The sequence below is a fragment of the Grampus griseus genome (genome assembly GCF_964374135.1).
Source record: "Grampus griseus genome assembly, chromosome: 4".
NCBI lineage: Eukaryota > Metazoa > Chordata > Mammalia > Artiodactyla > Delphinidae > Grampus > Grampus griseus.
In genome coordinates this window covers 101432879-101455849 of record NC_138997.1, presented here as the reverse complement: position 1 = coordinate 101455849, position 22971 = coordinate 101432879, and the positions used below count along the sequence as shown (strand labels likewise).

The 22971-nt window shown below is 37.6% G+C and overlaps 1 protein-coding gene across 2 annotated transcripts in view; it reads right to left on the bottom strand.

Annotated features, from left to right (window-relative positions):
* The window catches only part of FBXL5 (F-box and leucine rich repeat protein 5), a 52185-nt gene extending 30093 nt beyond the window's left edge, over positions 1–22092 (bottom strand). The window contains exons 1-7 of one of the 2 annotated variants that reach the window (XM_082653244.1): positions 21938–22092; positions 12274–12489; positions 9841–9936; positions 8322–8508; positions 6198–6380; positions 3703–3828; positions 452–600 (exon numbers count right to left, since the gene is read on the bottom strand). In XM_082653244.1, the coding sequence (XP_082509370.1) occupies positions 452–600; positions 3703–3828; positions 6198–6380; positions 8322–8508; positions 9841–9936; positions 12274–12489; positions 21938–22021 (1041 nt within the window). In that variant the 5' untranslated portion in view covers positions 22022–22092. The remainder of the gene's footprint in view (positions 1–451; positions 601–3702; positions 3829–6197; positions 6381–8321; positions 8509–9840; positions 9937–12273; positions 12490–21937) is intronic. The other variant, XM_082653245.1, reaches the window with a different exon arrangement.
* Positions 22093–22971: the final 879 nt, after the last annotated feature.

Genomic DNA, 22971 nt, shown 5'->3' with positions numbered 1-22971 from the left:
AATCTGTTTCAGTAATTCTAAGATTAGACCCAGGAAATTTACATTCTTAAGGAATACCCAAGAAGATTCTAATGTAGGATATCACAAGATAGTCTTTTATAAAACCATGATTTAATTTCACCTGCCCATCTTACCATGCCTTACACATTATAAACAACCATATAAAACTGGGCTTTATCACTTAACATCTGTGAAACTAAATAAACTGTTTAACCTCTCAGTCTATGTTTCCTTTTCTATAATATGAAGACAATGATATCTATGTACAAAGATTACTATGAGAACTGAAATGAAAAAAGATGAAAATTAGCAGTGTATGCCTACCCATGGGAAGGTACACTCATGGGTAAACTGTTATTTTTTTTTTAAATTAAACTCAGGAATAAGCAAACAAAATGTAGATCGTTGCTACTTTTTCTTAATACCTAAACTAGTGCTAATTTATACATACCATTTTGCTGGAAACTGCACAGCTGTACGCTAATACTAAAGTTTTTACAGAAGTACCAACATACGGTAGAACATTATGAATTAAGCCATGGAGTAAACGTTTTTCCATTTGTGCAATGCTGATGGCAATCGATTCCTCTGCAGACTCTTCTGTAAAATGAATTCAAAAGTCTAAGAACTTGATACACTAATTATGATTAGGCTACTCAAGGAATCACCAAATCATTAAATATGAAATACATTTTGCTCTCCTTTTAAACTCCCCTATATATGCAAAGCAAATTAAATGGACAAGTCCTCATTCGCCAGGACTTAATATTTATATTAACAGGTCTGACATCAACTAAAAAGAGACAAAAGAAAAAGAAAAAAGGTTTAAATGGGAATGAAAGGAAGAATTTTTTAACATGCTTCAAGGCTGAAGGTAATTTTCTTCTCAAGCTAATTATCAGAGAAAAGATAAAAATAACTCCAGTTTCAGGCACCGAAAAAATTTTGGAAAAAACTTTGACTACTTGAAGAATAGTGTCAGTTCTTCAAGAGAATATAGGATATCAAGAGGAAAATGAACCATAATAAAAATAATAAAAAGTATCATTCATTATTTTACATAAATATCAATAAAAGGGACACAGAGCTAGAAGAGATTTGAAACAATTAAGTTAGGCTGGTCATAATGAATCAAGCAACGAAAAGTACCTTAGAACTTTAAAGAAATTAAAAATGAGCATGGCTTTTGTTTTCTGCTTAATAACTTCTGTAGAGTTTAGATGTGTATAACAGGATGCACTACTGTAACAAGTAAAAAAAAAAAAAAACCCTACAAACTCCAATTTGATATAAGGAAAAAAACACACTACACGAAAAAGAATGAACTAATAATTTTATCACCTTTCTCAGGATCCTATTGCTTTTTTGCTTACCCGAAGATCTAACTCAAATGTCTCCAAACATAAAACAGTTTAACAGGATAAGCTGAGGAAGTCTCATTTAAAAGAAAACTGAGTGTAGCTGACAAAAGGAATATAAATAGAAACAATAATTCTGAATTTTTGATTGTTTCCATGTTTACAGATATTATTCTAAATTCCTCCTTTAGTTAGACATATATGTGAAATACAGGGATAAAAGTGACGTTCAGTGAACCCTATTTATTCTACTAAAATTTTATTTCCAAATGATTCTTTTGTTTCTGCGGCTCTATCTAAATGTGTACTGTTTACTGTGAAATCCTAAAAAAAAGAAAACTAAACATCCTATGAAGAATAATAACTTCTCTACAAGACTAGTAAAGACAGCTAAGCTGAAAAAGCACTAACATAGATGACAGATCCAAAGTTTACTCTTAGATACACTAAACAGCTAAACACATATATTACCTTAGAAAGGCTCCATCATTATAACCTTAACCTTTCCCTCTCAATATGAAAGAAAACAACAGCAGTCTCTTTGTCTATCTTTAAGTGCTGAGATAAACACATTAAGTTTGATAAAGCCTTTAAAACTCAACACAGGTATTATGAATTGATTTTTTAGAATGGATAAATCAAGTCTTCCCTAAGGTGACATCTGAGTAAAGACCTTAACTCCTTGAGGTCTTTGCTCAAATTTCTCAAGGAACCTTAACTACTCAATCTATTGAAAATGGTAACTTCTTTCCTCTCTTCCTGGCACGCTTTTCCTTTATTTTTCTCCACAGCACTTAACATTATCTAATACAGTATATATTTTGCCTGTCTTTACTGTCTGCCTCCCCCTCCAAATTTTAAGCTAAACAAAGCCAAGGATTTTTTTTTCCCATTTTGTTCACTGTTAACCTCATGCCCAGAAAGTGCCTGCCACAGGATAAGCAAATCACCAAATGTAACTGGAATAGACCTCCTCCTTACATGACACCTTCCAAACATTTAAAACATTAAAAAAGGTGTTTTGCACCTTCATTTCATAAAAATAAACTTGCTGCTAAAACAATAATCTTTGTATTTATATTCCTTACTTTCCACAAGTTTAGTTCTTTTGCCAGACCAGCTTACTATAAGTGGGCAACTTATAAATAAAAAATTCCTACAGGTTCAGTTTTACGAAGTAGAAGAATATCTTATTAGTTTTTTTTTTTTTTTTACTATTTTCATCATCTTTTAATAATTAATCATTATCTAAAGTAACATCTAAGATAGAATTTGTGTCTTTCTCCTCCATATTCCCAAAGAGCATCTTTCTGCACCTTCATTACAGCATTTTCCAATACATACCTTGATTAAGAATCATGTATTCTAAATTCTCCCATTTGTGAGTTCTTTGAGGGTAGGGATAAAGTCTTTGTCACCCTTGAATTCTCCCACGGTGCTTAATGAATGGCTACACCAGTTTATATAATCCCTTACCATTTACAAAGAATCTTCATATATATTACTTAATTCTATAACCACCATGTGAGGCAAGTGGCATGACTGTTTACAAATTAATAAACAGGTTCAACAGCGTTATGCTCCTTCCTCTGGGCCACAGACGACTCAATATATACTACTGAGCTGATCAAATAAAGTGGCCCTAAAAACACACTGTAAACTGCATAGCACTATAATGAATGTATATTATTTCAATAAGGAAAACAGTCATCATTTTCTGATTTTTTTAAAGCGTTTAAATAAATATAAAAGCATATGGGAGGGCTTCCCTGATAACACAGTGGTTAAGAATCCGCCTGCCAATGCAGGGGACACAGGTTCGAGCCCTGGTCCGGGAAGATCCCACATGCTGCGGAGCAACTAAGCCCGTGTGCCACAACTACTTAGCCTGCGCTCTAGAGCCCATGAGCCACAACTACTGAGCCCACGCGCCACAACTATTGAAGCCCGTGCACCTAGAGCCCATGCTCCACAACAAGAGAGGCCACCACAATGAGAAGCCCATGCACCGCAACGAAGAGCAGCCCCCACTCGCTGCAACTAGAGAAAGCCTGCGGGCAGCAACGAAGACCCAACGCAGCCAAAAATAAATAAAAATAAATAAATAAATAAATCTGTTAAAAAAAAAACATATGGGAAACAAGCCTATACACATTTAAAAATTACTTTAAACAGAATTTTAAATACGCTTACTATTCCATGAAAGTTTAGAAAGCAGTAGGCTTAAAAACACCAGGTTTTTTAGAAAACACAAAATACATAAATCCTAGCACCTAAGTACTTGTTAATGTAACAGTAACTATTAAAGCACCATGTAACAGTTTTAATTCCAGACACAGCTTACCAGATTCATCTATATCGGCATCTTCATCCCACTCCTGAAAAGCACGACTTTCATCTTTTCTATTTTTCACCCATTCCTCATCAGGTTCAGTATCAAGTTCAGTTGCAGGACCACTATACCAGTCACCTACTCAACAAAAAAACAAAAGGAACAAAATAAGATTAGATCGGCTACCATTACAAAAAAATAACCTATTTATAACAAAAATGTCTGCACACAAAAAATATGTGAGCCATACACAATGAGCCACCTATTGTTAGAAACAATTGTGGTTTAAAAAATTACATTTAAATAAGCACAGAATTCAATTTCAGACATACCAAAAAACTATGAAAAATAATTATCAACAGTCTTAACAAGAAATTTCAGAAATCACTGAAAACAACCTAACCTTTTTCCCTACTGTGGCTTCACACTGGCTCCAGCAATACCCGCATTAACACAATTGCTAATAAACAAAAGGAAGCAAGACTTTCTACTCAGTAGTGAATTAGCAATTCAGAAGTAGGTGGGAACAGAAAAAGGGAAAGATTAAGGTAAAGCTAAACCATAAATTTAAAGATCCTGGAGAATACGCTGCGATTAAATTACGTGATTGTGAAGTGCAAGACAATGCAGAATTAATTTATTGAATTCCTAACGTTACATCTAAGTGAGGGCTCCTCAACCTTAACACCATTGATATTCTGGGCTGGGTAATTCTTTGTTGTGGAGTGCTTCCCTGTGCATTGCAGGGTGTTTAGCAGTAACCCTGGCCTCTACCCACTGGATGCCAGTGTAATACTCCAAGATGGGACAAAAATGCCTCCACAGGCATTTCAAAACATCCCCTGCAGGGGGTCAAATCAATTGTGATCAAGAATCACAGGAAACAAATACCATAAATAAATTAAATTACAACCATTTTTATTGGAACTTTTTGTTTAAGCATATTAAAAACAGAAAAAAAAAGCAGCATATTTAATATCTGGTTAACTTCACAGAAATCTAGCATAGCATTATCATATTTGATCTTTATATCAAACAGTACCTAATTATGTATTACTACCTAATAAGTAATTCTTCATAATCAAAAATACATCTAATAAAAAAGTATGTGATATATCCATACTTGCCTTATCTGACTTTTCACTTAATATATTATCCTACAATAAGAAAAATTATTCCACATAAAAATAATAATTCTAATCATTTGGATCATATAAGTCTACCCAATACTCCAAATAGCTTCATGCAAAAAATATTATATATCTAACAAAAGCTTATTTAAAAGTGATACATATTGATATAAAAAATAAAACTATTTTTAAATCAGACTCACACTTTAATTATGTAAAAAATATATATTTCCATGTCCAAGTGACAAATTATAAAAAACTAAAAACAATTAATGTGAAATTTGAGGTACTCACCTAGAAAAACTGTTTTAATTCAGTGACAGAAGAATATATGCCATATTAGTTGTATTTATCCCATGACTGCATTATATGCTCATGAAAGCAAAACTTTCTTTAATTGTTCACATGTAAAACTAACTTACCACAATGAAATTAACTAATATGAAATTGTAATTTATAGAATGAGGCATTATTAATCACAAAAAAATATGCTAAAGACAAAAATACATTTAGTTATCTTGAGCTACTATCAAAAGGGAAACATAACAGTGACTCAACTTTAAATTTTATAGAATTAATTTATTTTGTATTTTTAAAATACTCATCTAATTATTTAAAGCTGTTCTGACAACCTATTAATTTTATTTTTAATGTTTTGTTATGGAAAATTACAAATATAGTCAAAAGTAGGAATAAGCAGCATTAAACAAGTAGCATAATGAACACCTATGTACTCATCACCTATCTTCACAATTATCGGGGCTTCCCTGGTGGCACAGTGGTTAAGAATCTGCCTGCCAATGCAGGGGACACGGGTTCGAGTCCTGGTCCGGGAAGATCCCACATGCCACGGAGCAACTAAGCCCGTGCACCACAACTACTGAGCCTGCACTCTAGAGCCCACAAGCCACAACTACTGAAGCCCGTGCACCTAGAGCCCATGCTCCACAACAACAGAAGCCACTGCAATGAGAAGCCCATGCACCACAATGAAGAGTAGCCCATTTGCCACAACTAGAGAAAGCCCGCAAGCAGCAACGAAGACCCAATGCAGCCAAAAATAAATAAAATAAATTTATTAAGAAAAAACAATTATCAACATTTTGCCAATTATTTTTCGTTCCATCCCCAACTATTTCTTCCTAATTACTTGAAAGGAAATTGCACACATCACATAATTCACTCATGAATACTTCAGAATTGTTAGCTTTTAAAAAATGTATACAAAGACATATAATCTAACTAATGAAACCTATTTTTAGTCAACCTTTCAGAGTTTCCCTCCCTGGCCTTGCTTATTAATGTCTATGAGTATATACTTAAAAAAAAAACAGACTGAAATATTTTTAAAACAAACTAAGCATCCCATTTACCTACCTCTGGCCCAATGAACAGGGTAAAGATGTTTCCAAAGTGATCCAGTTTTTGCCAGCTGAGACCATTTAGTGCTTACTTGACTGCATCGACATAATTCTTGAGGATTAAGATAACTGAAAATTGACAGCATTACCTCAGGAGGAAGATGAGTTATACCTGTGGATTGTTCTGACACTTCCGCTTCTGAAATAAAAAAGAAAACCTTTAACATAAAAGGCTCTAAGAGCAAATGCAGTAAGAAATTACAATCACATTTCTATAAATAAAATCCAGTGCCTAAAGTCCACTCCTTCCTGCTTGCAAGATGTGAAAAGGAAATAACATGGATTAGAGTTAACATGGAGATGTTAAACTTGCTAAGAACCTGTAGGGTTAAACTATCGTGGTCCAAATCATACTTCATCAGTGGGAGCTACAATAATGAACACAGGATTTACTTCCTCTTACAAAGGCGTCGCAGAAAATACAATACTCACTTTGTAGCATAAGAAGCATCATTTGAAAAAGGAACCCAACAGGTTATACAGCTTTAAGTCAGCAAGTGTAGAGTCAGTCAAATAATGAGAAATCCAGGGCATTTTTAATGATGCACACAAATCTCACAACGTTTTCCATTCATGCATTACAACTCCTGTCAGCATGTTCCTTGTGTTCCCTCTTTGATTTTCACGTTTCATGTAAGAACTCTGAAATCTGACCTCTATAACATTTAGGTGCCTCAACCTTATCCTATTTATGAGCCAGCTGAGACAATATAATGTAAATATTTCTAATGCTGGTATACATTTATCAGGAATCTTTTGTCAGCAGCTAATATAGAAAACAGTTATTGGATATCCAATTTCCTATAATGGGTTATTTCAGTAGCAACTTTCCAAAGGAAAACTGCAAATGAGGTGTACAATAAAGAATATAAAATATAAAAGTTTCATCATTAATGTACTAAAAAGGATCTGAGTACCTTATATATTTGATTTGTTTTCACAAAGCAACTTAAATATAGAAATGCTATGATGAATTACTTTCACCTAACCCTTTACAAATGGCAAATATTTTAAACATAATACAGCTATAATTTACTTTGAAGGAGTGGGAAAATTCAATATAGTAAGTGTGATGCTTTTAAGTCCCATGTTATAATTAAAATTAAACCAGATACAACAGGTCCTGACTTGATGTCTAAAGCACAAGCTGCATTTCAGAGTGAAGCACACAAGCTTTATGGGTTTAATTATACCTTAACCTATAAAAACAATTTTGTTCCAACATGCATCTCACCTACTTTATTAAATAAAAATAAGAAAAAAGGACCAATTTCAAACAGTTTCAAGCAATTTTAACAGGAATGCCATTGCTATTTCTCATCTAGCAAAAGCAAAGGAATTTTTACTAGCCTCAGGATGCCAATAATTTTATTTAATGATGTTTTAAAAGGCAAAGCTATCAAACAAAAGAAAGAATAAAAATGAGGAAGTAGTCTATCAATAAAAAAAGCAGAGATATTTTATGTACATTTGTCATTTGTTTTCTCAAAGTGACTATACATAGAAAAACTATGCCTCTCATACTCACTCCCCTGTGTATTCCTGGATATAAGCTAAGAGAATGAGAAAGGGTAGAGATAAAACTATAAGCATTAAATGATTTTGAAAACTGATTTTTAAAAAAAAGGAAAAACAAAGAAGGATAAAAACAGCCACTATGGTCAGTGGAGCTCAGAAAATTGGATGACACTGCAAAAGTGCTCTCTATATGGTAGTTTTCAATAATTTTGATTGGCCAATAATAAGTATTAATAATAAAATATTATTAAATTATCATTATATATTTATATATAAATAATATTGATAGTTATTCTTACTAATCAAAATTATTATTATTATATATATAAACTCCTTCAAGAAACACTATACTGCACATGGCCCAAGTATATGAGCTGTTAAATTATCATAGACAATACTAAATTCTAAGATAGAAACTACTGTCCTCAATTAAATTTACTATACTTGAAAACAAATGGCCTAAATTATTCTTCAAACAAAATATAAAGGTCATATCAACAAGAAGTAAATGGCCTTGGAACGAATAAATCGCTAGCTAGCTATCTAAACATATGACTCTCACCTTTATCTGACTTTTCATCCACAGAATATTTAAAAAACTTCTGCCGCTCCTCAGCTTGATTCCATAGGCTAAGACCTCTAAGGAGTTCTGCAGTATCCTTCTGAGAGCAGTGTTGTGCAATCACTTTCTTTTTAATATCCTTAAGCTCTTCATAGGTAAAATATTCCATTAACATGGGCTGAAAAACCTAAATTAAACAAAATACTCATAAGGAAATATGCTTAATTAGTTTTGTTTTACTCTACATCTTTTAAAGTATTAATGGCTCAAGTGTAGTATTATGACCACATATTTGGAAAACATAAAAATTTAGTTGTTACCAAGTTAGTTTACCCAAAAATTGCAAAGAAGAATACCACCACCAAGATCCTTCTTTCTATGGCTTCTCCACTCATTCTCGAAACAATTTAAAAGCATGCAAACCAGAAGGTCCTCCTGTACAGAGCTTATCATACACTCTAAATCACTCTCCTATGGTAAGACATTTAGGTCAGGTAACTGCTTTCTGCTACTACAACAACTGACCTCTACCCAAACAGGGCCTCTAAATCATATGAGAACCGTACCCAGTGTACTGCCAACCATAAAAGTCAAAGCTCTACTGATACCTTCAACTATTCAATATTATCTAGGAGATTTCTTCCTTGAAACAGATGCTTAGTCCCAACCTCCAACTGACAGAATTAGAATCTTTAGAGGTGGAGCCAAGGGCTTTTTTTTTTTTTTCTTTGCTCCATAGATAATTTTGATGTGCATCACAGGTTAAGAAACACTGCTCTGGTAACTCAGTGGTTTCAAAGCTGGTTGCATATTTGCATATTACAATGACTTGGGGAACCTTTAAAATATATCCATGTCCATTTCTATCTCCCACCTGATTTAATTGGTCTGGAAAGGGTTTAAAAGTAGATTTTTTTAAAACGGCCATCTGATTATAAGGTAAAGCTTTTTTATAGTGAGAATCACTATAATAACTGATTTACAGCTGAACAAGAATCCAGTTCCTCATAAATATTTTCTCTATTCCTTACCCTGATACTCATCCCACTTTAGAGAAAGAAGAGAATGAGAAAATGTTTTGCTCATCCACTTCAGGGATATCCTAATACATGTGCACTAGTTATAAGACTGATAAGTTTAACACCACCATTTAATTACTAAAATCCACTACTAAAAAAAGAACACTAAAAATTCTTTAAACTTAGAATGCAAATACAGAAAACATGTTCAGAAAAGACATTAGGGTAGCATAAAAAGTTAGCAATCAATACAGTGCCATCCACATAATAAGAGAATAAATATTTTTTGAGTAAATGAATTAAATCAATCACTCAGTCAATGAAAAGCAACAAACTCTCTAAGGAAACAAAATTAATGCTTTTTTTCCTTGGGTTTTTCTTCATTTTCTAAAAAGATCTGGAGGTTCATCTTCCTATGTATTATTTTGAAGACTCAAAGGAAAAATAACATTTCTCCAATTTTATAAAGCAAAATCACGAAGAGGAAAAATTATGCTTACCTCCTCTTCCTCTTTCATGTGAGGAAGAAAATCTCTTGTAAAAGCCTCCAGTCTCTCTTTCAACTGTTTTGCATAATTTAACTGCTCATATTCATTCTAGAAACAAACAAAAAAACTGTATTCTATAAAAATTTCGCTTCGTAATTTATACTGTATCTGATCCTAGAAAGTCAGTGTGAAATGTAACTTGAAACGTCAGGGTAAAAAATTAGACTAACAAATAGCAAAATGGTCTCTGTACTTTTCTAAGTATAAAAGATGGCCTCAAAACATCTCTTAAAAGAACCTTGAATTCCTTTAGTAATGTGATCTCATACTTCTTTTTAAAAATGTCATAAAAAGTCTAAAAATAGCAAGTATTTGCTCAAAACTTCTAGTGATTTCTAATGCATATTTATACAATTTCAATGTGTCCGTTTTCCGATTAATATACCTCTGAGCAGTTCACAAGCGCCTATTGGACTATATCATTACAGAATCCCTTTAAGGTCATCTAGTGTATCCTCTACTAAACAATTCAGAATACCTGTTACATTATCCTGAAGAAGACCATCTACATTTCTAAAGGCAAGGAGCTCACTGTACCTTGAGGTAAATCATTCTAACTCTGCACAACAGCTAAAGAGTTCTTCCCCATATGAACTATGGTCATATCTCCCTGTAACTTATCCATCACTTCTGTATCAGCCCTCTCAACTTAGTACATGTGGAAAATTCAAAAAATAATGAAACTTTTAAAATGTGGGAATATCTTAACCCTGCTGAGTCCTCTCTAGTCTCCTCCTTTTCTAACTAATTTATTAAACTGCTTCCCAATAGTCTATCCAATGTCCTATTCTCTTAGGATTTTACACATTTTCCTTAAGCATGCCCAAGTGGCTTCCATTTCTACTTACATGCTGATAATTATCAAATTTGCTTTTCCAAACCAAATTACCCTTCCAACCTTGAAGCGCAACTAATGCCACCTCCTACCTATAAATGCCCACCTGGACTGCACGAGCAGTTCAAACTCAACCTGCCCATAATGGATCTTTTTAGCCTCTTCTATATTCCCTAGAAAGTCAAGCTCAATTCTCACTCTTATTTCCTTTCTCTTTCTCCTTTCTTCCTTCCTGTATATACAAGCACTACCTTCTATCAATTTTATGTCCTACATTACTTTCAAGTCTGTCCCTTCCCTTCTGTCTCCACTAGTTACTACTTCAGTTCTGATCTTAATCATTTTATTGAATAGGTAATACATGAACATGATATAAAATTCAAACAGTACAAAGGAGTATTCAATAAAAAATAAATCTTCCTATACCATCTTCCCTCCCAGTACCCTATCCCTACCCAATCTCCTACCTCCCCACCAAATAGCTACTATATATTCTTCTGGAAACTATTACAATAATTTTTTTATAAAAATCTTCCTGCTTGAGTCTTTTTTTTCCCTTCAATCCATCATCTTCCCTACTTAAGAACAGTCTTTCTAGAACACAAATCTATCAATGAAAGGTGCATGGTGGTTTGACAGAGTTACAACTTAAGTCTATGTTTCACCAAGCCAAAAGGGGGACAAATGAAGACCAAATATCCTATAATACGTAAATATAATTAATAGGGAAATTTCTCTACACCATTATCCTAAACTACACCCAAAAATATCTTTAATTTTACATCATACAACTAAAAATTATTCTTTGTAACCACCCCTACAGCCCTGTTCATTCTAAGTAACAATTCTACCTTTAGTCACCAATAACTGCATTTACTACAGATTTCTTTTAAGAGTTCAGCAAATGTTATCAGAAAGTAAAATTTGTACAGTAATTGAAATTTCAACTTACAAAAACACCTTTAAGATTTGGAGAGCAGCATTCATGATAGAATTTTACATATAGTAACAAAGAGGTAACTGATAAAGATTCTCATCAAACCTGAGCCAGGATCCACTGAGTCTTCTCAGCCAGGCCCTGACCTTGAGCTCTGTCCTTGGCCCACTTAGTCCAGTTTTACCAAAATCATCCTGAATCAGTCTATCAACCCCACCATTACCACCCTTGGCATTTGATAACCCTCAATATCTAACCACCCTCAATATCTTGTCACCTTGGTATGCCTTCAGCAAAAGGAAGCAAGAGTCAGTCTAGCAAGAATCTCCCAGCTTGATGTTTCCTCTTAGTAATTTTCCTGACCCTCACCTCTGCTCCCTGGCTATAAGAATTCAACCCCATCTCTCTCTCCTACTGCAAAACCCCATTGCAGTAATCCCTTGAATAAAGTCTTCCTTATCGTCTTTAACAAGTGTCAGAATAATTTTTTTTTCTTTAACACACATTTACTATACTATAGTAACATCATTTACTATAAAATGCTAACAAGTTTTGCCAATGACATATCAGAAGATGGCACAAGCTGTGATAAATATCCATTTTTGCAACTCACCTTAACATTCTTCAGACCCTTTTCAAAGAGGCTAAGCATCTCAGAGAGTTTATTGTCAGAATGCACATTATAAATGGTCTGGCTGCGTTGTTGAAGCAAACCAATAATGTATTCGTTTTCAATCTGCTCATGCATTTTGAACTCCTTAAAAGTAGCATACAGAGACTGCAGAAGAGCACGGAAATCATTGTTGTTGGAAAAGTTGGTTTTAGAAAGCTGAATAAAAATTTAAAAAGAAAGGCATAATAAATACATGCAAATATGCACCAATAGGAAATACTCAAATGCATTCCTATCTAGTTTTGTACATATCAAAATACCTCCCTTATACTTTGTTAAAGTAGGAAAGGAAATCATAAAAAACAAGTTATAATGGTATAATAAAAAGTACCCCAGCCCAGGAAGATGTTGGTTTGAATTCTGAAGGAAAGGATGTACGCACCAACAAAACAGTTTCTTTAAATAAAAGAGATTAAACCAGACTCCCTCGAAACCTAAAATTCCATTACTCTGTGCACATACTAAATACAGATACTCCATAAAGTTACATATAAACATTAAAAGAGCTGTGTTAGGATAATGTGATGCACTTTTTTCTTTTTTCAAATGTTCTTTATGCTATTATACTACTTTTACAATGTAAAAAATTCAAAAACTTTCTATTATAATTTGTTTAAACTTTAATATCAAGATGAGTCTGATCTGTTCAGAAAACACTGACTAAGCTACTAGAACATTATTAGATAATTTTATAAGAATTTTCTTTTTTTGGAAAACACTTAGCAGTTTATACAAGGATCACATACTTCCTAGAGTGGAAGCACTGCAATAGTACAATGTGAAAAACTTGTACATCGGGGCATGAGAAAGTAAAGGCACTTGAAGGAAAGATAAAAATCAATGAAAATATAAAGAAATATATACACTGTCATTTTCTTTAATTCTACTATTCAACAAGAGAAAATGACTATTCTGATATAATTTTATTTTTTTACATTTAATGTCAAGTTAAATTCTCATGTTCAAAGCATATATATTATCGGGAAACTCGATTCAAGATAAAGTTCAAAGTAATATTCAAACCTTCTATTACTTCCACTGTCATATTAAATCTGTCTTCTATTATGTCAATTCCAGTTTCAAAATTCATTTTAAGAGGAAAAATCTGATTAGGTTAAAAACAACAGACAGTAAATGGAGAAAAAGAAGCTACAAACACCATACTTCCTAGACTTGTTCTGTAAAGTCTGATCTAGTATTCCTAAAATGGAGAAGAGTCTAAGGTGTCTTAATTGCCTGTTCTGGGCAGGAACAGTCAGCTCATGACAAAGCATCAGAAAAGACAACAAACTCCTAAAGCAAGACTATTCCACTATATAATTTAACCAATGATCTACTGTAAAAGGCAGATGGATTGGGTATGAGTCATTTACAGAAAACCAGACCTAGACCCAGATTCTCTAGGATTAGGCTCCAGTCCTACCATTTATTTAGCTGTGTAACCCTAGGTAAGCTACTTTTCTCCTTCAATGTCTTAGTTTCTTCCTGGCGTTAAATGGGAATAATAAAACCGCCTGTACTTCATATGGTTGCTGTGAGATTTAAATGAACTGGTGCTAAATAAATATTAGCTAGCATTACTTTGAAAATTAATCATTCATTTGTATAAATTCATGGGTTTTTTTTTACCCTATTCAAATATTTAATGAGCAGTTATTATAAGCCAGGCACTGTTTCTGGTACTTGGGATACCTCAGTGAAAAAAACAGACATCTCTGCCTTTACAGAGTTTACAATCTAGTGAAATAAGACAACGAACTGTAACCACAATAAATAAATTATCTATGGGTTGGCCAAAAAGTTTGTTCCGGTTTTTCCATAAGATGTTATGGAAAAACCCAAACAAATTTTTTGGCCAACCCAATACAACAGGGGTTAGCAACTTTTCCTGTAAAGGGTCAGATATATTAAGTTTTTTGTGTGTGAGGTATACTGTCTGTAGCAACTATTTAATTCAGTTGTTGTAGCACAAAAGTAGTCATATGAATGACTGTGGCCGTATTCCAATAAATTTTATTTACAGACACTAAAATTTAAATTTTATGTAACTTTCACATGTCATAAAATATTATTCTTTTTACTTTTTCCAACTACTTAAAAATGTAAAAACCATTCTGAGCTCCTGAGCCATACAAAAATAACAGACAGGACGGATTTGGTTAAACCAAGGTTGTAGATTTTATCCTAAGAAATGCCACACAAAATCACAACAAAATCCACTAGTGGCTAATCTCAGCAAATACTATCATGTGGCATTATATTAAAAAAAAAGTTAAAAATAAGTCAGTAGAAATAAGAGGTAAATTAAGCATTAATAATGGCTATAAAATTTTTTAAAAACAAAAAGGATGGCAAAAAACTAAATAATGTCCTCACGTGAGTTATGGAAAATAACATCGTAAAACACATCCAGGAAGTTTTGCATACAGTCTCACTGGACTATTAGAAAATCCTTCGGATTTAATAACAAGCTAAGGTAAAGACCAGGTTCATGCTACAGACTGAGAACCAAATTAGACAAAAGGACTCTCCATTATGCATAGAGTTAATCCCGCAGAGTGGTTAAAAGTGCTGACTCTGGAGCCAGACTGCTTAGGTGTGAATCCATCTCTGCCATCAAGTCACTAAGTTGCTATGTACCTCACTCAATTTCTTCATCTGTAAAATAAGGCTAATAATATTAACTACCTAATAGGGTTCTTGTGATGATTGAATAAGTTAATATATTTAAAGAACACGGAATATAACATATATAAGCCTACTTAGGTTTTTCTGTTATTCCTATATTTAACCCAAACAAAACTATCATTAGAAGTCCTTATCCTACCCAAGTCAGTTTTTCTCCACTTGAAAAGAGCAACTGTTTTTAACCTGGTACCTAAAGTCAGTAAATTTAGCAGTGAAAAGAATAACCTGAGCATATACAGTTTAACTTTTAAAAAATTTGTGTATATGAATCATTTTTTTAAATTGTTTACCTCTAGAAAGGTATTCAATCATAGAGACTTGATTGAGAAAAAAAATAAACCTAGACCCTAATAATATCTGGGACATACTGAGGCCTAGAGCGTGCTAGGTACTATACTAAATATTTTTAGATATTATTTAATTCTTAACAACAATCCTAGGAAGTAGATGTTATAATTCCCATTTTATAGGTGAAAACCCTGAAGCTCAGAGAAAATAACTTACCCAAAAATCATACAACTGGTAGACAACAAAACAGAGGTCAACTCTCTATGACTATAAAACCTACTTACCTTCCACAAGATGCAATGTTAGTCCTAATCATAAAGCTATCTCTTCAGAGCCAACAGAGTAAATTGTCAGAAAGAATGCTTGCTCTAAAATATTAGTTCTCTCCAGGGGTTCGATTTTGCCCCCCAGGAATTAATGGACAAGGTTTAGAGACTGCAGAAGCACTACTGCCATCTTAGCGGGTAAATGGCAGGGCCGGACTAAACATTCTACAATGCCCAGGACAGCAGCCCCTATAACAAAGAACCATCTGGCCCAAAATGTCAACAGTGCTGCAGTTGAGAAATGCTGCCCCAAAGAAGTGTTTTTTCAAACATGTTTAACCATGACCTTTAGTATGAAATATAGCACAATCCAGACACACACACCACAAACACTTCAAACAAATTTCAGGAAACAATATTTCCCTCCCTAATCTGTGATGTACTCTATCATTTACTTTTCCATTTCTTTTTTTTTTGCTGCATCACACGGCTTGTGGGATCTTAGTTCCCCGACCAGGGATCGAACCCAGGTCCACGGCAGTGAAAGCCCGTGTCTTAACCACTGGACCACCAGGGAAGTCCCCTCATTTTTTCAATGTTATTTCTGACCCACAAAATCGATTCCATGACCCACTAATGGGTCACAGAACACACTTGGAAAAACACTGTTCTACAGTAAGATTATAAAAGTTCCCAAGTGACCTATAAGCGTGTATCGTCTGATGCCTAGCAGATTCAACAAGGAACCTACATAGAACAGGATACACATAATCAACAAATAGTAACAATCAGTAACATGGTATCTCCCATATTTTAAAAGAATTTATAACTGACTTTCTGGGACTTCCCTGGTGGCGCAGTGATTAGGAACCCGCCTGCCAATGCAGGGGACACCGGTTCGAGCTCTGGTCCGGGAAGATCCCACATGCGGTGGAGCAACTGAGCCTGTGCACCACAGCTACTGAGCCTGCGCTCTAGAGCCCTTGCTCCACAACAAGAGAAGCCACCACTTGCCGCAACTAGAGAAAGCCCGCGCGCAGCAATGAAGACCCAACACAGCCAAAAATAAATAAATAAATTTATAAAAAAAGAGTATCGTAAACAATTTTAAAAAAACTGATTTTCTGCCTCAGACATTCTACAACTTAAAATCATACTTACAGCCTGGCTTCAAACTGATTTGAAGCTGTGTGCCACTTAAAGACTAGATATTAAGTTCAGAAGCAGATATGAAAAACTGCATAACAAAAACTCAAATACTATTACCCCAAATAAGTTTTTACTTTTTCTCTCCTCGGCCAGACAATGCTTTCATTTAAGTGAGGGAGATTTACACTCAGTGAAGAAACCTTAATAACTATCTGCTCAAACTAACTTACAGATAGAAAAACCTATGATCCACAGGTGAAATGTTCTGCGTAAAATCATATAGCTAGTAGTAAATAGCAGAACCAGTAAGGTAATGCAAAAAACATGGGCTTTAGAAAGGAAACAAATTCTAAACGTTAAAAATTCGGGCTCCCCTAATTACTAGTTGAGTGAGTTGGGTAAGTTACTTAACCACTAAGTCTGTTTCCTCATCTTTAAATAAGGGATAATACTTGTCTCACAGGGCTCTTGTGAGGATTAAAAGTAAGTAAGCATGTAGTAAGAACTCATTAAATTCCCTTTTCCTTCCTCTCCTTAGCTCTCAATTCAAAACATATTCTCTCCAATAACCCAATGCCAGTCAATAACAGTTTTTACAGGTATGCAAAGGAACAGAAAATCGAGGAAAACTAAATGAATTCTTCATAAAGCTATACTCATTCAATTTTTTAAAAATAATCTATTCGAATTATTCTGAGTTTATTTTCTGCCTATGGCTTTGCTCATTAAATGTCCTATCTTTATAAAATGATAAAGTAGATGGCACTTCAGGTAATATCCTTACCTGAAAAACCTGGGCACTCCATAAAGCCTCCACCACTTGAATTTTTTATAGCTGGTTTACTGTACAGTCTGGAAAGCTCTGTACTATGCACATCTTTACAACCATCACCTACCTTGTTCTCAGAAATCAGTTCAAAGAGACTGTAAGCCCACTCCTGACACTTTAATGTAGAGCTGACCAAATACCTCCCCCCTTTGCTCCCACTAACGGGCATTTGGATTTCCATCCTAGCACAAATGTGTGACTGTAATCTCCTAAAGAATAGGAACTACATCTCGCATGGCCAATACAAGCTACTACAGGGCCAAGTGTCAGTAGAAACTCCATGCCCACTGGCAGTATTAATGTTGTCAAGTTTTGAGGATTAGAGGAAAAACTGAGGAATTGGAATAAACTGGAAAAAAGGATGTGATCCAATGTAAATATTGCCTAAAATCCTCCTAATTTGGAAGGTCAGTGAATTAGCGAACGATTTCATAATAGACTGTTACCAGAAAATTTTTTCAGAAACTACTCTGGTTTTATACGAAGAAAATTAAACTAGGAATCATGATCCTGACTTGGGTTTCCATCTGGATCTATCACTAACTGCTTATGTAAACTCGGTCTAACTAATCTAGCCCTACAAATCCCCAGCTATAAAACAGAAACATCTCTGCCTTTACGTACCTAAAAGGACTGCTGTCTGGATAACAACAGTGAAAAAATCTTTCTATAAAACCTTTTATAAATGTAAAAGGAAACACATGAGCGAAGTATTAAATTAGATATAATACAGCAATATTTAAAATGGCCCACAACTTCATGGGCTTCCCTGGTGGCGCAGTGGTTGAGAACCTGCCTGCTAATGCAGGGGACACGGGTTCAAGCCCTGGTCTGGGAGGATCCCACATGCCGCGGAGCAACTAAGTCCGTGAGCCACAACTACTGAGCCTGCACGTCTGGAGCCTGTGCTCCGCAACAAGATAGGCCGCGATAGTGAGAGGCCCACGCACTGCGATGAAGACTGGCCCCCGCTTGCCACAACTAGAGAAAGCCCTCGCACAGAAACGAAGACCCAACACAGCAAAAATAAATTAATTAATTAATAAACTCCTACTCCCAACATCTTCTTAAAAAAAAAATGGCCCACAACTTCAGAATTATTCTAAATAAACTAGTCTAAGCACGTAAATAATTGTTGTTGCTAATAAATAAATGGATGCTTCTAAAATACATTGTACTTGAAAAGTCAATATTCAAAATAAAACTGACTTCTTTATAATTACTGGGCATTCAGAGTCAACATATAGTATACGATGAAATAACATATTTTGTATCTTTTTCGTTTAAGTACAAAAGCTAGTTCTCATTTTGTAAAGTTTTACTATATGCTGTTTTGGCTGGATACCCGTGGTCTGTACAGGCAAAACATGGTAAAGGCAAAAGTTGAGGGCTTCCCTGGTGGTGCAGTGGTTAAGAATCCGCCTGCCAATGCAGGGGACACGGGTTCAAGCCCTGGTCCAGGAAGATCCCACATGCAGTGGAGCAACTAAGCCCATACACCACAACTACTGAGCCTGTGCTCTAGAGCCTGCAAGCCACAACTACTGAGCCCGCATGCCACAACTGTTGAAGTCCACATGCCTAGAGCCCATGGTCCACAACGAGAGAAGCCACTGCAATGAGAAGCCTGCGCACCACAACGAAGAGTAGCCCCTGCTCGCGGCAACTAGAGAAAGCCCGCGTGCAGCAATGAAGACCCAACGCAGCCAAAAATAAATAAAATAAAAATAAAATAATTTTTAAAAAAAGTTGAGATGCCAAATGAATAAAAACATATACTCCTTTAAGACAATTTAGCCATTATAAAATACATTTTTCCCCTTTAGCTCCCAAAGGGCATCCTAGGAGAGATTCCAATTAACTATCAGTATCAAGAAGGAATCCGGATGTTTAATTCCTACGCAGTTTTTTTTTTCCCCTAAATCACCTTGGTCTCTGATCCACAGTTCAGAAAATTGGAATTTTTAATCTTCCTGATGAATTTATACAACAATCTCATTAACTACATCTAATTAACTCAAAATTAGTGATAATTTTAACTTCTGCTATGTCAAATTGAAAATGCTTTCCTAGTTATTTCAAAAGGGGACATTTAACTACCAAAAAGAATCTTATTTGACTCAAATATTGTTTTTAAAAAGGGCACTGTATTTTCAAAATTTGTTCTAACGTTCTCAATCACCAGGTAGTGACACACAACATTAGTGACTGACTTCTTCAATTTTTTAAATACGCTGGTTAGTCTAGCACGTAGCTAGATAAAGTTGTGATTCTTAACCATTTTGGGAGGGTCACAATCATTTGGAAACCTGATGAAAGCCACAAACCTCCTAGAAAAATGTACACATGCACCAAAATTTCCATAACAATTTCAGGTGGTCCTGGACCACCTCTCCCCAGTCTAGAGAGAAGACCTCAAATTCTATTACTCCTCATTAACTTTCCCTTTTTGGTTTTGAGAAAGTAAAAAAACCTCCCCATTTTTTTCTTTCCTGCAATTAAAGGATACCATCAGAATAATTAAGTTCAAAAGCCAGGGCAGGTAAAAACACTACAGTAAACTAACTCAAAAATCTAGGGCTTCCCTGGTGGCACAGTGGTTAGGAATCTGCCCACCAATGCAGGGTACACAGGTTCGAGCCCTGGTCAGGGAGGATCCCACATGTCGCGGAGCAGCTGGGTCCATGCGCCACAACTACTGAGCCTGCACTCTAGAGTCCACGAGCCACAACTACTGAGCCCGCGTGCTACAACTACTGAAGCCCGCGTGCCTAGAGCCCATGCTCCGCGACAAGAAGCCAGCGCAATGAGCAGCCCGGCCGCTGCAACAAAGTAGCCCCCGCTTGTGGCAACCAGAGAAAGCCCGCGTGCAACAAAAAGACCCAGTGCAGCCAAAACTAAATAAATTAAACAAATATATATATTTTTTAATTCCAGAGTTACACAGCTTAACTAACGGCTTACCCATTCATTATGTTTTTCCTGGATAAGTGTTCTCACCCTTGGCTTCACACTGGACTCACCTGGAGAGCTTTAAATTATACTTGATGCCTGGGCCCAGCCTCAGAGATGCTGATTTTAGTGACTTGAGCATCAGCATTTTTAACAGCTTTAGGGTGATTCTACTGAGCAAACAAGGTTGAGAACCACTGTCCTAGACTGCCGTGGTATTTAAACCTGTATCTGAATCGGGTATTGTTAATTTTCAAAATGGAGGGAGGGAAAAGATGGTTGTGGATGCTTTTTAAGTGTGGCCTGGCACTGAACACGGGGCATCCTCCAACCACCTCATGGGCTATAAGAACACCTCTTTTCTCGCAACAGCGGTTCTGCTTAGTGCTATGTAATTTCTGAAAGTTCATCAAAGTTGATATCCATGCTTAAGCAATAGGTCTTTAAATGCTTTTTGTTTGGTTCATTTCTACATGAAGCAGGATTGCCTGAAGTTCTCAGAATATCCGTATGTGGACTCTACCCAACATAAATTTTTGACAAAAATGTGGACTCAAAAAGCATTAGCAAACAGCCCTGAACTATCTCCACAAAAGTGCTTTTTCAGCTTATGGTGCACCAATTAAGAATGCAAAAAGGTTCTCGCAGTTAAATCAAGTTGTTCCGAAGCCCTTTTATTCGAGCCCACGTAAAGAATTCCAACAGAGAATAGCTGTCTTGTAACAAAATCGACATCTAGTAAACGCTCCGGACAATAAAAGTTGCAAGGAAAAACATGACCACAAAAGAAGAGAGAAGGTTCTCTGGTTCGTAAGCCACGAAACCTGAGTTTTCTCCCAAATCAAACCAGAGAAAAGCTGGGGCGTAAAATGAGCAGGGAGGAGTTGGGAGAAGGTGCTCGTTGGGCCAGAAAGCGGGCCAGAGGTTCAGAAGAATGGATGGGTGTTCGTAAGGAGAATCGGGGAGGCCCAACACAGGCCGGGGGTAGGGCGGGGGGGCAGTATTGATGGGGGAGGTGGCGGACAACTACAGAAACAGCCTGCGCCAGGGGGAGAGGAAGCCACCGCAGGTAGCCGGCCCGGGGTCCCCAGAGATCGGTAGGGGCGCAGGGGCCCCTCTCCCTCAGGGGGCAGGGGCGGGAGGCCCAGCGCGGCCGCGGGGAGCCCGCCCCGAGGGCGGCGGGTGGCCAGGCCCTCGGCCGGGAAGGGGCCGCGCCGCGAGCTCCGAGGGCACGTCCGAGGCCGCCAGCAGGGCGGGGCGTGGGCTCCCCGCGGAAGGTGCGGGGCAGCGAGCACGGCGCTGACAGCTGCGCAGGCTACAATTCGCCCGGCGCGGCCCCCGGGGGCTGAAGGCGCCGCGCAGGCCCGGCCGCCCAGGGATCCGGCCCGCTCCGCCCGCGCCGCCCAGAGCCAGAGGCCCCGCACACCGTTACCTTGTCGCAGTAGAGCCCCACCAGCTGCTTCATCCGCCAGTGTGGGGCGGTGAAGACGTCCACTTCTTCGGGGAAGGGCGCCATCGCCACCACCTCAGCCTCCGCCTCAGCAGGCGCGGCCGCCGCCTCTCCATAGACACCCTCGCCGCGGGGCAGAGGCGGCGCCCCCCCCTGCGCATGCGCCCGCCCCGTCGGAGCGCGCGCCCGGGCTGCCGGGCCGGCCGGGACGCGGGGGCGCGCGGGTCGCCGCCATGCGGTCCCTACGGCACCACGTGACCGGGCGCGCGGCGGAGGCTCGCGCTTTCACCTCCCCGCTCAACTCACGTTGCTCGTCCTCCTTCTGCGCCAGAAAAAGAAACCAAGTCGTTTCCCTGTTTGTCTGTTATGTTTTGCAACACAAAACACATGATCTGAGACGAGGGGGCGTCGTTTTAGGGTGCTGTCAGCGCCTTTTGCCGCTATGCCTACCAGGTCTTGAGGCCGAGGCAACCGAGTACAATGGCCGCGGTCGGCCCGACCGCCCGGTCCGCCTGGGCGACTGCGCTGTGCGCGCCCCGGCCCTCCTGAGCCGCCCTTCGCCTCCCTGCCCATGCGGATGATGGCCCAGCCGCCGGCCCGAGCACCGACCTCCCTGCCCGCTGGTCAGAGGTCCCAGCGATTGGGGGAACCAGGACTGGGGGCTCCCAAAACTTGCGCCCCATGAGGAAAACGGGGACGTGGGACAGGACCGGACAATGGCGGCCCGTGGGCTCGCGGCGGGCTTGGAGCCTGGGTCTGGAGGCTGGGCGGGGACCACTCATCTCCTCCGGGGCGGGCGAAAGGGACGGGCCGCGTGGAATTCTGGAGACTCCAAGGAGGGAAAATGTCTCCTGGGGATCAAGGAGGTAGGAATTCACCTCAAGCACAGGGACGCAAGGTCAGGGATGTCAGAAAGGCCTTGGGTGCTGGGCAGGAGGGTAAATAATGAGAGAAAGTTAGTGTGGAAAGGAAGTTCGAGACACATCCCTCCATTTTAACCCGAGGCTCAGAGAGAA